This window comes from Aegilops tauschii, chromosome 3, assembly GCF_002575655.3.
Source record: "Aegilops tauschii subsp. strangulata cultivar AL8/78 chromosome 3, Aet v6.0, whole genome shotgun sequence".
In the NCBI taxonomy this organism is placed as follows: Eukaryota; Viridiplantae; Streptophyta; class Magnoliopsida; order Poales; family Poaceae; genus Aegilops; species Aegilops tauschii.
Window position 1 is genome coordinate 374818086 of NC_053037.3, and position 16254 is coordinate 374834339.

At 50.1% G+C, this 16254-nt stretch overlaps 1 protein-coding gene across 1 annotated transcript; it reads left to right on the forward strand.

The window, feature by feature from the left end:
* Nucleotides 1-11513: 11513 nt before the first annotated feature.
* Nucleotides 11514-12815, forward strand: LOC109732391 (uncharacterized). Its single transcript, XM_020291567.4, has 3 exons — nt 11514-12226; nt 12323-12383; nt 12471-12815. Exons 1-2 carry the CDS (start codon nt 11696-11698, stop codon nt 12380-12382), a joined length of 591 nt encoding a protein of 196 aa, XP_020147156.1. The 5' UTR covers nt 11514-11695; the 3' UTR covers nt 12383; nt 12471-12815.
* The last annotated feature ends 3439 nt before the right edge of the window (nt 12816-16254 follow it).

Sequence of the window (16254 nt, forward strand, 5' to 3'; positions counted from 1 at the left end):
ACCGTATTCTCCTCACGCCCTCACACAATGCGAGATGCCGTGATTCCACTATTGGTGCCATTGGAGGCGGCGACCGAACCTTTACAAAAATGGTTGGGGCAATCACCACAACTTAATTGGAGGCTCCCAACGACACCACTAAGCTTCACCACAATGGAATATGGCTCCGCAGTGACCTCAACCGTCTAGGGTGCTCAAACACCCAAGAGTAACAAGATCCGCAAGGGACTAGTGTGGGGAATCAAATTTCTCTTGGTGAAAGTGTAGATCGGGGCCTTCTCAACCAATCCCTAGAAAATCAACAAGTTTGATTGGCTAGGGAGAGAGATCGGGCAAAAATGGAGCTTTGAGAAACAATGGAGCTTGTGGAGGGAAGAGGTGGTCAACTTGGGGAAGAAGGCCCCCCTTATATAGTAGGAGGAAAGATCCAACTGTTACCCACTTATTCAGCCCGCGACATGCGGTACTACCGCACATACACACGGTACTACTGCAAAGGCATGCGGTACTACCGCTAGCCAGTGCGGTACTACCGCTGGCGCGGCAGGGGCCATACGAGGCCCTGTTGAGTATAGCAATGAGCGGTGGAACCGCCGGAGCGGTACTACCGCATGCCCTTGCGGTACTACCACAAGGCAGGGTTCAATCTGGGCTGGGAAGGCACAGACTAATAAAATTACATCCGTGGCTACTTCCGCTGAGTTTCGGTCTGTGCGAAAATCCGGCACGGTAATACAACTCACAGGGAGCGATACTACCGCGTAGGGTGCAAAAGTAAAAAATTACTTCCACCCCTACTTCCGCGCATGCCAGCGTTCTGGGCTAGAGGCCACGGTACTACCGCTCGCTAGGAGCGGTACTACCGCACAACATGGTACTACCGCGGCCCTGGGTGGTACTACCGTGGGCCACTGCGGTACTACTGCTCCCTTGAGCAGTACTACCGCATGCCACAGAACAGTAGCACTTGGAGGCCTTCATCTTTGCAAAGACAAGGCAAAACGACCAGTGCTCCAATGAAGCGAAGGAAAGGTGGTGCAAAGGAACAGATGTGTACGTGTTGATTCCACCCTAACCTTTCCGAAGCGGACCCCCTCTTAATAGTACGGCTTTCTTACGACTCAAATCCATCGAAAAGAAACATAGAGAAACGCCGTCTTCGATAGGCTCCGAGTGGCACCAAATCGTCTTGTGTCTAGACATGAGATATCTGAAATGCTCAATGCACAAGATTAGTCCGCAAATGCATTGTCATCAATCACCAAAACAACATAGGGAGAAATATGCCCTTACAACTTGTCCTTTGCGACGAAACTCGGATGCACTTTCCACTCTGACGGCTTTTTACTCCTATGTCAGCATGCAGTTTGGCCGTCCCGTTCTTGCTCTTCAGACTGACAATGGAAAAGAGTTCGACAACCTTGCTTTCCACACTTTTTTGTCGCACCATGGCACAATTTTTCGTCTCACTTGCCCGTATACTTCACAGCAGAACGGTCGAGTTGAACGCGTCCTTTGCACTCTGAACGACTGCATTCGCACGCTCCTGTTTCACGCTAATGTGCTCGCTTCTAGCCGGATGCACTTGCTACTGCATCACTGCTCCTTCACCTTCGGCCCTGTTGCCCGCGGTGGAACTACGCACCTCGCCACCTCCTTTTTGGTACGCCACCTTCTTATGATGGTTTGCGTATTTTTGGGTGTCTTTGTTATCCTAGCACTTCCGACACTTCTCCTCATAAGCTTGCACCATGTTCTGTTGCATGCATCTTCATCGCCTACCCTTCCAACTCTAAGGGCTATCGGTGCTATGATCCCGTCTCCCATTGAGTGTTCACCTTCCGGCATGTTTACTTTGATGAGCATGTGTTTCCGTTTCAGCGGGTACCTCCGGCTGTCCCTCCCGTCGCTGACGATGTGGACCATCGGCGTCTCGCCCGGGGCACTCGCGCACCACCCTTGGCCCGCCCCTGACTTTGAGGTGCGCCACCCGACACCGGCTGCCTCCGGGTCCAACACTGGCACCACCGTGACGCCACCTTCCGGTTTGGCGTCAACCTCACCGCCGCCCTCCGACGCGGTGGCCCCCGAGGCCTCTTCTGCCGGCGCGATGTCTGAGCCACCCTCCGCCGCTCCATCACCGCCGGTTCCCGCGGTGCCCCCTTCGACTGCGGCCCTGGCGTCTGTGGCCCCGGCGACCTCGGCGCCGCCTTTGCCCGCGGCCTCGTCATCCAGCAGGTCGGTCCCGCCCACGGATCGGGCTCTCGCGGCCCCGTCTTCGACCGCGGCTTCATCGCCCCCTCTCGCGCCTCTTCACCGGTGGCCGCTGACTCACCACCCGCGGTCGGTCCGGTCACTCGTGCCCGTACGGGCATTTTTTCGCCCGAGCTCGCGCTATGCTTCGGACGAGTACGTCCACACGGCATCCACCTCTACGCCGTCGCCTTTGCCGTCCTCCGTTCAAGCTGCTCTTCGTGACCCACTCTGGATGGCTGCGACGCTAGAGAAGTTTGATGCCTTGCTGCGCAACTGGACATGGCAGCTTGTTCTCCGTCCCTGGCATGCTAACGTGATTACCGGGAAGTGGGTCTTCAAACACAAGCTCCGTCCTGATGGTACCCTTGACCGCTATAAAGCGTGCTGGGTTGTTCGTGGTTTTCGGTAACGTGCTGGCATCGACTTCACCGACACCTTCGCTTTGGTTGTTAAGCACAGGATGATCTGCACGGTTCTCCACCTTGCGGTCTCCCGTGCCTGGTCGGAACACCATATGGACGTCTCCAACGCCTTCCTTCATGGTCACCTTGAGGAGCAGGTCTTCTGCCAGCAGCCCACGGGGTTTATTGATCCGACACATCCCGACCACGTGTGTCTGCTCTTGCGGTCCTTGTACGGACTCAAGCATGTTCCTCGCGCTTGGTACCAGCGCATTGCGGCGTTTCTGCACCAGCTCGGGTTTCGCTCTACCCGCTCGGACGCATCGCTCTTCGTCTATCACCAGGGCTCCGACACTGCATACTTGCTCCTTTATGTCGACGACATCATCCTGATGGCATGTACTGCTGGTCTTCTCAGTCAGCTCACTGCCCGTCTTCGCGCTGAGTTTGCCATCATGGAGTTGGGTCCTTTGCACTATTTCCTCGGTGTTGAGGTGGTGCGTCGTCCGGATGGCACCCTAACCTTTACGAAGCGGACCCCTAACCTTTACGAAGCAGAACAGTCGAGCTGAACGCGTCCTTCGCACTCTGAACGACTGCATTCACATGCTCCTATTTCACGCTAATGTGCTCGCTTTTGGCCGGATGCACTTGCTACTGCATCACTGCTCCTTAACCTCTGGCCTTGTCGCCCACGGTGGAACTACGCACCTCACCACCTCCTCTCTGGTACGCCACCTTCTTATTATGGTTTGCGTATTTTTGGGTGTCTTTGTTATCCTAGCACTGCTGACACTTCTCCTCATAAGCTTGCACCATGTTCTGTTGCATGCATCTTCATCGGCTACCCTTCCAACTCTAAGGGCGTCTCCCATTGAGTGTTCACCTCCCGGCATGTTTACTTTGATGAGCATGTGTTCCGTTTCAGCAGGTACCTCCGGCTGTCCCTCCCGTCGCTGACGATGTGGACCATCGGCGTCTCGCCCGGGGCACTCGTGCGCCACCCTTGGCCCGCCCCTGGCTTTGAGGCGCGCCACCCGACGCCGGCCGCCTCCAGGTCCAACACCGGCACCACCGTGACGCCACCTTCCGGTTCGGCGTCTACCTCATCGCCGCCCTCCGACGCGGCAGCCCCCGAGGCCTCTTATGTCGGCGCGATGTCTGAGCCACCCTCCGCCGCTCCATCGTCGTCGGTTCCCGCGGTGCCCCCTTCGACCGCGGCCCTGGCGCCCTCGGCGCCACCTTTGCCCGCGGCCTCGTCGTCCAGCAGGTCGGTCCCGCCCACGGACCGGGATCTCACGGCCCCGTCTTCAACCGCGGCTTCGTCGCCCCCTCTCATGCCTCTTCACCGGTGGCTGCTGACTCACCACCCGCGGTCGGTCCGGTCACTCGTGCCCGTACGGGCGTTTTTCGCCCAAGCTCGCGCTATGCTTCGAACGAGTACGTCCACACGGCATCCACCTCTATGTCGTCGCCTTTGCCGTCCTCCGTTCGAGCTGCTCTTCGTGACCCGCTCTGGATGGCTGCGACGCAATAGGAGTTTGATGCCTTGCTGCGCAACCGGACGTGGCAGCTTGTTCCCCGTCCCTGGCATGCTAACGTGATTAACGGGAAGTGGGTGTTCAAACACAAGCTCCGTCCTGATGGTACCCTTGACCGCTATAAAGTGCGCTGGATTGTTCGTGGTTTCTGGTAACATGATGGCTCGACTTCACCGACACCTTCGCTCCGGTTGTTAAGCACGGGACGATCTGCACGGTTCTCCACCTTGCGGGCTCCCGTGCCTGGCCGGTACACCAGATGGACGTCTCCAACGCCTTCCTTCATGGTCACCTCGAGGAGCAGGTCTTCTGCCAGCAGCCCACGGGGTTTGTTGATCCGGCACATCCCGACCACGTGTGTCTGCTCTTGCGGTCCTTGTACGGACTCAAGCGGGCTCCTCGCGCTTGGTACCAGTGCATCGCGGCGTTTCTGCACCAGCTCGGGTTTCGCTCTACCCACTCGGACGCATCGCTCTTCTTCTATCACCAGGGCTCCGACACGACATCATCCTGACGGCATGTACGGCTGGTCTTCTCAGTCAGCTCACTGCCCGTCTTCGCGCTGAGTTTTCCATCAAGGACTTGGGTCCTTTGCACTACTTCCTCGGTGTTGAGGTGGTGCGTCGTCCGGATGGCTTCTTCCTTCACCAGCGGAAGTACACTCATGAGCTCCTGGATCGCACTGGCATGCTTAGTTTCAAGCCCGCCACCACGCCCGTTGATACGAAGGCCAAGCTCTTTGCCACGGATGGTTCCCCTGCTTCGGATGCTGCTTTTTACTGGTGTATCATTGGGGCTCTTCAGTACCTCACTCTGACTCGACCGAAGATCCAGTATGCAGTTCAGTAGGTGTGTCTTCACATGCATGCTCCTCAGGATGTTCATTGGGCCGCCGTCAAGCGGATTCTCCGCTATGTTTGTGGCACTATGGACCTCGGCGTCATGCTTCACGCCTCCACCGACACCGTCCTCACCGCCTACTCCGATGCCGACTGGGCTGGCTGCCCCGATACTCGTCGCTCCACCTCAGGCTACTGTGTCTTCCTTGGATCCTCACTCATCTCGTGGTCGTCGAAGCGACAGCCTACGGTTTCTTGTTCCAGTGCTGGGGCTGAGTATCGCGCTGTGGCTAGTGTCGTCGCCGAGTGTTCGTTGCTTCGCTAGCTGCTCCAGGAGCTCTCATGTCCTGTCGACCGAGCCATGGTGGTCTACTGCGACAACGTCTCGGCGGTCTACCTCTCCACCAACCCGGTTCATCATCGTCGTACCAAGCGTATTGAGTTTGATATTCATTTTGTTCGGGAACAGGTGGCTCTCGGCCATATTCGTGTTCTACACGTTCCTACTTCCCAACAATTTGCAGATATTATGACCAAGGCCTTGTCTACGGCGTCATTCGAGGAGTTCTGGTCCAGTCTTTGCGTCAGCAATGGCGCCGCTTCGACTGTGGGAGGTGTTGAGTATATGTTTTGTGCATATTGTGTATTGGGCCCACCTCCTAGTTTTCCTTGTATAGTTGAGGTCGTGGTCCATCGTTGTACATCATATATACGTGCGATTGCACCTAAGTAATACATCGTGCAATTCCCACAACTTACAATGTGCCTCCACTACCTCCACAATGCGCAAAACAATGGTTTCTGCATGCGAAAACAGCGGCGAAACCATGGATCATCGAGGAAAGTCGGCTTCGGAGAAGAGTAGTCCCTCTGCAGTACCCGAGCTCCAGACACCCTATCTCGATTGATCACTCTTCTCCCTTTGATTGAGCCCTTGAAGTTGAGAATATGCTCCACTTGCCGATCCATTTCCTCTTACATGCTCAGGAGCATGATCATGTCCACTTCTTCGTCCGAATCTGAGGAATCGACGAACTCATCTTGAATCATTTGATCAAGCTCCGTCGGTCCATACTCCTCGTCCGATCAAGCATCGGAATCTACCGTTTTCCCTAATGAAATCACAAAAAATCTAGCCAGACAATGTGTCAAACACATCAAGCGCAAGGCGGAGCCAGTGAGTTGCCGGGCGTACCGCGGTGGTGTCCGGGCCGGCGATAGTGTCCCCCGCGGAGAGGACAGGAGAGAGGATTGCCCTGTCGGAGCTGGCGGCGTACAGGTTAGGAACGGTTGTGAAGCATGCGCGATGGCGGAGCTGCGAGACGGACAACACGAAGGGGGAAGAAGAGAGGAGAGAGAAAATTGATCTGGAAGGTCCGAGGGTGAATTTGGTTGTAGCGACCCGACCTCAGATGGTCAAGTCTCTGTGCTTAAGTGTCATCCCTGGATCGGTATTGCTGACACACACAGTACTCGAGGATTTATAACAGAGTTCAATCGCACACTTATTACATCGAATGCCTCAAGAGAGAACTTATTACAATAATATGGCTGAAGGCCATCTAAATAAGATAACAGCAGAAGCTTCGAAGGTAGAAGAGTCCATCCAACTCCACGGCAAAACTGAGTGCATGACAACGACCTAGCGCACCTTACTCTTCATCTGAAAACTCTGCAACATAATACGTTGCAGCCTGTGTAGGTCAGCACATGGAATATGCTAGCAAGATAACACTATAGAGCAATGAACAAATAACAGCTATCACTACATGCATATATATGGCTGGTGGAGGCTCTATGGTTATCATTTGCATAAAGCTAGTTTTTTTCCTACAACAAAGGAATAAATTTTATTTAACTACAAAGTTTGTTGAAAACATTGAGAAGGTTCCTCCAACTCAATCCCAAAATAATAGTTATAACCCAACAAATTAATTAAGTAAAGTGTTGAGATCAAATCAATAATTCAAGTACCAGATACTCAAGATGTCCATAACCGGGGACACGACTAACCATGATTAGTTTGTACACTCTGCAGAGGTTTGCGCACTTTTCCCCACAAGACTCGATCGCCTTCATTGGATTTCTCGCACTACATGATGTTTGAGAGACGGATGACCGAGACACAGTCTTTCCGAAGAGGTCCCCTTAACCGATAGATAGGCCGGTACACCTACAATCCCCTACATCTGCTAGCCCATCATGAAACATATGGATCCAAATCAGCCCCTTACGAAGCAACACATAAACTAGGGTTTAAGCTTCTGTCACTCTAGCAACCCATCATCTACTTATTACTTCCCAATGCCTTCCTCTAGGCCCAAACAATGGTGAAGTGTCATGTAGTCGACGTTCACATGACACCACTAGAGGAGAGACAACATACATCTCATCAAAATATCGAACGAATACCAAATTCACATGACTACTAATAGCAAGACTTCTCCCATGTCCTCAGGAACAAACGTAACTACTCACAAAGCATATTCATGTTCATAATCAGAGGGGTATTAATATGCATAATGGATCTGAACATATGATCTTCCACCAAGTAAACCAACTAGCATCAGCTACAAGGAGTAATCAACACTACTAGCAACCTACAGGTACCAATCCCAGGCTATGAGACAAAGATTGGATACAAGAGATAAGCTAGGGTTTGAGAGGAGATGGTGCTGGTGAAGATGTTGATGGAGATTAGCCCCCTCCCAATGAGAGGAGCGTTGGTGATGACGATGGCGATGATTTCCCCCTCCCGGAGGGAAGTGTCCCCGGCAGAACAACTCCGCCAGAGCCCTAGATTGGTTCCGCCAAGGTTCCGCCTCGTGGCGGCGGAGTCTCGTCCCGAAAGCTTGCTTATGATTTTTTCTCGGACGAAATACTTCATATAGCAGAAGATGGGCACCGGAGGGCTACCAGGGGGCCCACGAGGCAGGGGGCGCGCCCAGGGGGGTAGGGCGCGCCTCCCACCCTCGTGGCCAGGGTGTGGGTCCCCTCTGGTATTTTCTTCGCTCAGTATTTTTATTATTTCCAAAAATAACTTCAGTGGAGTTTCAGGACTTTTGGAGTTGTGCAGAATAGGTCTCTAATATTTGCTCCTTTTCCAGCCCAGAATTCCAGCTGCCGGCATTCTCCCTCTTTATGTAAACCTTGTAAAATAAGAGAGAATAGGCATAAGTATTGTGACATAATGTGTAATAACAGCCCATAATGCAATAAATATCGATATAAAAGCATGATGCAAAATGGACGTACCAGAGCATAGCATGGCAGTATAAACATAACGTAGTAACACCCAGGGTTTGAAATAAAAGACAATAGGTTCCTACCTCATCAACTACTTCCCAATACCCACATCTTAAACTAAGTCCTACTCATGCAATGTATGAGGGTTGAAACTAATGCATAAAAATTGGGTAATAAGGGATATGATCAAAGTGTTACTTGCCTTGATAACGATCAGAAAACCCTAGAGATTCGTAGTAGCAAGCCTCGCTCTCCGGAAACTCTATCGTGAACAAACAATAGCATACATAAGCACTCAAGCACAATATGCAAAGGTAAAACTCAAGAGAAAAGATTTAAGCTGAAAGTTCAAGAGAAGAGCTTCGATTTGCAAAAAGAATCAATCGAATCAGAGTCACGAAACTCAAAATTACGATCAAAAGAAGTTTGAATTCAAATCTGCTTGAAACCAAATTTTAAATTGTCAAAACCATGTTCAAGTTGATTAACTGGAAATAGGGGAACAAGACGAAGATTTTGGCGTTGGTTTCACTGAATTTGGACAAACGAGCAAAAAGTAGCGAGGATTTGAAGTTCAGGGACTAATCTATGATAAAAGTATTCGCGGATAGGTCCCTGGCCGAAAATTAAAATAAAAATAAAAAACTAACGAATGAACGTTCGCTAACAGAAACTAACGAACGAATTCGTTTGTTAAAAGAACTAATCGGGTGAACGTTCACTAGTTAACCTAAAAAATGATCTAATTAAACCGAAAAAATAAACCGAACGGTTTTTACCGGTCAACCGCGGCGGCGAGGTCAATGGCGGGGCGGCGGGATCCGGCGCCGTCGGCGAGGCGAGGTGGGGCTCCGACGACGGCGTCGGCGGGCGACGTCGGCGGCGCGCGGTGGCTGGCGGCATGGGAGGCGGCGGCGGGGGGGCTCCGGCTTATAAAGGGGCCGGGTGGTGCTTGCTTGGGTAGGGGGCGACGGCGGGTGGTGTCCCGCTCGGACACGGCGACGGCGAAGCCGGGCACCGGCCGGACTCCGGCTCGGGCGCGGGCCGAGCGAGGCGGTGGCGCGCTGGGCTTTGGCCCAGGTCGGCTGGGCCGGCCCAGGAGATTTTTTAAAAATAAATTCCGCCGCGTATAAAATCCTAATAAAATATAAAAAATATTCTAAAAATACCAGAAACAATTTTCACCGTCCAAACCTAATATTTAGGACAAGATGAACATTTTTCTGGCCTAAAATGCAATTTTCAAAAATGCATATTTTTCTAATTCAAATATAATATCAAATAAAATAATAATTTGATTTTAAAATTTCTTCTCCTATATTTCTCTCTTGTTGAAGAAGTTATTTTATCTTCTCTCATTTATTTTTGTTATTAGAAATAATTGGAGAGGAAATATTTAAAATCAAATCGATCCTCTTTTCAAATTTGAAATAAGTTCAAACATGAAAATTTGTGAAACCTCCAACTCTCTCCTTGGGTCCTTGAGTTGCTTAAGATTTTTAGGAGCACAACCAAATGCAAATAAAAATATGATATGCATATGATGTCCTATGTATAACATCCAAATTGAAAATTGGGATGTTACATTGATGCAATTTGCGGTGGGGTCGGGCTGTCGGGTCCGACGTGGTGGGCGCGCCCAAGCGCCCCATATCCGCTCCATATTTGGGCTGGATATGAGAGGTGCCGGTCAGCCCGGGCATTTGAGACCCATTTGAGGCGCTTGTGTTGGTCGAAATTTCGTGAACGGTCAGTGACCGGGTGGACCACCCAGGCGTTTGAGGCCGGTTTGGAACGCCCGGCCGCAGATGCTCTTAAAACTGCATTTCTAGATCACAGATGTTAAAAGACATAAAGCGAGATTTATGGCCATTCCATAATATTTTTCAATTTTGTGCATTTTTTACATTCCTTGATTACAAGGTTTTTTTTTATTTTGAGAATCACTTTCAACTTCTCTAACGACCCATCAACAAAACTCAAAAGGTTTTATATTTCTTTTTTCCGAATCTTGTTCTTAAAAAAATTGGTTTTCAATAACCTCTTCGGAATATGCACCCACCCACCCTGTGTCCCCGCCCTCCGCGTCTGGAGCATCACCACACGCGCGCCGGGGAACTGCCCATGCAGCATGCAGCCGCTGGGGCGCCGCCCTCCCCGCCCAACACGTCCAGTCGCTTTCGTCATCCTCCTCCCACCGTGGCGCCGTTCCAAGAGGCCACCACCATTAACGAGCTGAGGCTGCCGTAGGTGGCGCCCGCGTGATGGATCCATGTCGTGGGTGTGTTGCTGAGCAGTGGCCTCCCCGTGGCGCTCCACCTCGGTCCCCGTTGGCACGAGCAAGAGCAAGGCACCGGCGAGATCCTCTCAAGAGACCTCTCCTACCCGTGCAGTTCCTGGCAGTGCTTGTTGTGTCCGACAACATTTCTCCTCCGACGATGAAGGGGCTAGGACATGTCCATTTCAAATGGGGTAGCACCGTTGGGTGCACCATCCGTGCCCACATGTCCGTTTGACGACTCGGATGGACAAAAAACGAACAGATTTTGTGTCCATTTGGGTCTCCCGCTTGGAGTTGCCCTAATGCGTGTCTTTTTAACCCAGTACAATCAAAGTCGCACTCACCCCTATGAACACACGCATGCATATTTTTGAAAGACTGGGTTAACATAGCATCTTGAGATTTTACGAAGTCATCATAGGCACCGCGCAGTCGACAAAAAGTCTACTCTCAATGAACGAGCATCACCGGAAGTCTGAAATACATTTAGGAATAATGCAAGCAGCAATGTCAAATTTAGGATTTGAACTCTCTCATGAGTTGGGATACCACTTTCATCCTAATCATTATCTCATGTTTTCATCCCATTTTTTCGTTGTGCACATCTCGCCGCCAAAGAAAAATAAAAGTCTTGCACATCTCGCCGCCAAAGAAAAATAAAAGTCTTGCACATCGAAAAGACCGAAAGAGGCGCCGATAGAGCCAGAACGGGCTGGGTGCCTGGGCCCCCGGCGTTACGTCTGATGGCGGCGGCTCGACCCGCCGCTACCCGCGAACACGTGATGACACCACGTCCGTTTCCTCCGTAGCCCCCTCACCCGACGGGGCGAGACAGAGAGAGAGAGAAGGGGAGGAAGGCGACCGCCGCCCGCTCGCGCCACACCGATCAGGCGCGCGACACACCAAAGGCGAGGGAGGCCCAGACGTCCAACGCACACGCAATTCTGGAAGGAGCCCCGCAGACGAAATCCCAAGGCAGGGGTAGAAACTGGCCTTTCCCGGTTTTAAAAATCCCACCTTTCTTTCTCCCTAGTCCTCATCCCCCCGTCTCGTCTTTCTCGCTTCCTTCCGCCCCCTTCTTTCCCTCCCTCCTCTCCTCCCCGACGCGCTACCCGACTGCCCCTCCCTCCTATGGTCTCCATGGCCGCCGCAGCAGACGACGACCACGACCGCCGCCGCGTCGCCAACCTCTCGCCGTCTCCCTCGGACGCCCCTGTTCCCGCGCAGCCGCACCGCAGGCGGCTCCACAGCTTCTCCTTCCCCACGCTCAGCTGGGGCACGCACCGCCTCCTCCGATGCTCCAAGGACCCCGCCTCGGCGCCTCCGCCTCCGCCTCCGCACACCCCGTCCCCGGACAAGGAGAAGGCCCGTCGCTCCACGGATGGCGGTGCCGGAGGCGGTTTGCCCCAGCGCCCCCCTCAGCGGCCCTGGAACCTCCGCACCCGCCGCTCCGCCACTGCCGCACCCGGTGCGGTCGGGCCGGAGGCCGCGGCCGATGCTGCGGCGGAGCACGCGCCGGCGCGGCCTGCGCAGACCAAGAAGCGGGGGTTTTCCATCGTGCTGTCCAAGGAGGAGATCGCCCAGGACTTTGCCTTCTTCCGCGGTACGCGACCCCCGCGCCGGCCCAAGAAGCGCTCTCGCCCGGTGCAGCGCCAGCTCGACGTAAGGATCGGACCTGCGTTTGTAATTCTCAAGTTTTCGGTGTTTGAATTTGGCGTCTTATTCGAGTTTTTGTTGTTGTTATTGTTGGAATTGCAGTCGCTGTGCCCTGGATTGTCCCTAGTGGATTTGACGCCGGACTCGTACAAGATCGAGTGAGGTAAGGAACAAGGGATCGTTTGACTTCTTGTCGCAATTCGGTTCTTTTCTTTGATTTGGCTCTGAAGATGCGCTTGTCTTCTTGCAGAGGTGAATGCTGATATGGTGGAGATTCAAATGGGAAGGGATTCAGATGTGGTCATCTCTTTTGTTCTCCGATGTTCTGATCGCGTTTCTTTCTTATGTGAATGGCTAAAAATCTCTGCTTCATAACTCAGAACTGTGTTATGGTGGAACATTTTAGATGAAGTTCAGTGTAGTATCTCTTTAGATGATGTGTTGCCATGGAGTTGGTGAGTAGTTTAAAGTTAAGGAATTTGGTTATTGGGCTTGTAGGATTGCTAATTGTATCAAGGTTATGATCCTTAGTGGGGTGTACTTGTCCTGTTATGTATACATGGGTAATGATCTATGAAGGTCTTTTTATATGAAATTGCAGGAAACAGTTCAATTTTGCTTCATTGTAGCGGTGAGGTGTTTTAAGTGTTCTTGTGCATTGATCGCATTCGTTTTCTTCTGTGATTGGTAAAAACGCCATTTTCATAATTCATAAGTGGTGTTATTGTGGATGTTTTAGATAAGGTACAGTGTACTATCTCTTCTGTTGATATGTTGGGATGTACTAGTTTCTGAGTAGGTAAAGTAAAGGAATTTGGCTGTTGGACCTGTTACATTGCTAAAATTGTATGAAGGTTATGAACTTATGATCCTTAGGTGGGGTGTAATTGTCCTGTTATGTACACATGGGCATTAATCCGTGAAGGTTTCTTATATGAAATTGTACGAGAACAGTTTGATTCTGCTTCTTATTGTAGCTCTGACGTGTCTAAGTACTCTTGTGCAAGTCGCCAAGTCTCGGCTTAGCAAACATAAAACAATAGTTGCACTGTATATTTGCATAACATGGAAAGAAGATGCTTTGACTGTACTCTGATACGTTACACATGTTTTTAATAGAATGGTTCGATGTTGTGTAACATAACTTGGAGTATCCATAGTGGAACATTTATATGCATGGCATGGTCATCTCCTAGTTTTGCCCCATAAGCCAAAATTGGCGGATAAGTAAAATTATCAAAGGTAACGGCTATCTTTTAAGCTTGTTCTTTTAGTATCTCTCTGACATTTGTTGTTGAGCTTTAGTTACCTCCTTTTTGCCTGATATTCACTCCATTTTATTACCAGAATTTGGTACTCCCTCCTATCCAAATTAATTGACGGAGCTTTAGTATTTCTCGAATCTTGATTCCACTGTCTGTTGCATTTGTAGCGTGTGCTTGGTTTGATGCCAATATTTGGCATGCCATGTTTAAAAAGAATGAGAACAGAGGAGAGACTCATCCCTATGTTATTCTTGTATAGGGGAAGAGGGACTCAAACCCGGGCTGGCGACATCAACCTTCGTGCTGTCCACCACTCCACCCGGAAGGCAAGTTGATTGGCCAACAAAATTTTGTGGTAACCTTTAGCCAAGTTGTCAATGTTGGCAAGTTCTGGTTTTGCCAAATATTGGCTTGCCAAAACTTTGGCTAGCCGACTTTTGGTAATAAATCAAGGCATGCACTTTTTTTTTGAAAGATCCAGCGTGCCGCTGGCTTTTCATTAATTTAGCAGGGGGAGATTACAAAAAGTTTTCGTCCAAGGGGACAAAGACAGGGAAAATTTACGCCCAAGAACGATCGAAGGGAGAATAGAGGGGGCGTCCTCTATTTCTCTGCACAATATCTCTACTACTCACGTCAGGTCCCCGAACGGGGGCGCTAGGCATTTAGCTCCGGCGAGTCGCCATTGCTCTAAGTCGCTCCTGATTTCATTTATCACTTCCGTGGAGCTTGGGGTCTTCTCTCTGAATGTGCAGCCGTTTCTCTGCAGCCAGACGCGCCAGAGAGTCATGGCCAGCATCGTCTTCGTCCCCCTTCGTGTTCCTGGGGCCGCCCTGTCTACCATGCAGCTGATGATCTCCGTCGTGGACCTCCCCTGCACATCCGGTTTGAGTGCCTCGCACCCCCTCCATGACGCCACTTGTGTCCAGATCTCCTTGGCGAACGGGCATTCCCAGAACAAGTGCACCGATGACTCCAGGCTCCTGTTGCACAGAGCACAGAAGTATCTGCATGCACTTCATTTTCTTGTTTTTAACACTATACCCTAAGTTGATGGATTGTTGCTTATAATGGGCTATTTATCTTGGTAGTTCAGTTATACCTCATGGATGAAGCAACAAAAGTGTAGGCCATATACATTTTATAAGGAGATAAAAGGAACATGAATCGGTGAACCTCCATCTGAGCCCCAATTTACAGCTTGGTCTCTTTAGATTTTTTTTTTTAAATCAATTGATATCCCTGGACATTCTAAAACAGTCTAGCTGCTAGGCAAGTGAGCACAACTGGATGCTCTTGGTGTATTGAAGTTGCACCCCCTACTTGAGCAGATCGATTAACTTCTCCCAGGAAGGGTTTTGTAGCTCTGTGCTACATCAGTGTCTCTTACCACATACTGAAGTATGGCTTTAGTTAGATTTCTGGATATCATTGGTGGAAAGGGAGATACATATGTTTTCTGAGGTTTTGTAATCCATTCTTTGACTAACTAAGCATATGGTGTGAGATTGAAGATTTGTAATCCATATCTACATATATTTCTCCTTCTCATCTGGTCTGTTACACTCAACCAGAATTGATCTGTACGCACTGGATTGAGGGTATGCTTGTTTAATGCTCAGTATTGTAGCCTAAGATGGAGCTTGTCTGTTCCTACCGGAGCTCCCCTGCCAGTGTGTGCCGGAGCCGGATCCTCTAACATGCTCAAGGGATGTCACAGAGCTACAGTGTTCTTCTTGTGTAAAAAAGACAGAAAGTTGGGGAGCTTATGAAATTGAAATAGTTCTTTTGAAAAGAGTGAAATGAGTATTTCAAAAATTGAATGAGTCTTCTAAAATTGAACTTGGTATGTCACGAATTGAAATTGATCTATTAGGAATGAAAACCTGTCTTTTGAAAATTGAAATGAGGCACTGTTCATGGGCTCAGCCTGAAGGGAAGTCAGATTGCTGTAGCTTACCTGACTTCCCTTCGAATGTTAGAGGATCCAGCTCTGTGTGTGCCACGGTCTGCTGCTTGGGTCAACCACCCCAAACAAAGGTCTCTCATATAGTCTTCCTCTCTTTATTTCTGATATTTTCCCCTTGTCTTACTATGTTCTTGGCTGACTTGTGAATTTCCGAAGGATCTGTTGTCTACTTCGTCCTAAGAGGCTAAAAATATTCAAGTTACTGGGAAACAAGGGAAATATTTGTGGCGGCTGGAGATTGTATATGTCTGCAGATTCATTATTGTAGAACCAAATGTGCACTAGAATTGTAAGTATAACCAAAGCAACTCTTATAGCCGTAAACATGTGCTATGAGGGACATATGAGCAGAGCTGCGCCAGCAATGTGTTTCTCGTTCCCCCCTGATTTGGGCTCCCCATTCCCATTGTCATATCAGGTCTATGTTCTTTATCGTACTCTCTCCTCCGTAAATAAATATAAAAGCATTTAGATCACTAAAGTAATGATACATGCTTTTATATTTGTTTATAGAGGAAGTACTAGCGTTGCTGTCTATGTTCTTTATCGTACTCTTCCCTTCGTAAATAAATATAAAAGCATTTAGATCACTAAAGTAATGATACATGCTTTTATATTTGTTTATAGAGGAAGTACTAGCGTTGCTACACAGACGACGATTGCTAGCCGATACATGCACAACATGGCTCCTCGCACCATCGATTAGCAATTCTGAACAGTTGTAGACGCTTGGATTAGCCAGCCAAAAGTCGCCCATGAAGTAGTTCCGTATTAGCAGCGTGATCAGCGTCGATTCACTC

Excerpts from the sequence above, each read along its gene's own strand:
- LOC109732391 (XM_020291567.4), top strand. The coding sequence starts at position 11,696 with ATGGTCTCCATGGCCGCCGCAGCAGACGACGACCACGACCGCCGCCGC. Across the intron at positions 12,227-12,322 it reads CGGTGCAGCGCCAGCTCGAC|TCGCTGTGCCCTGGATTGTC; the intron begins GTAAGGATCGGA and ends TTGGAATTGCAG.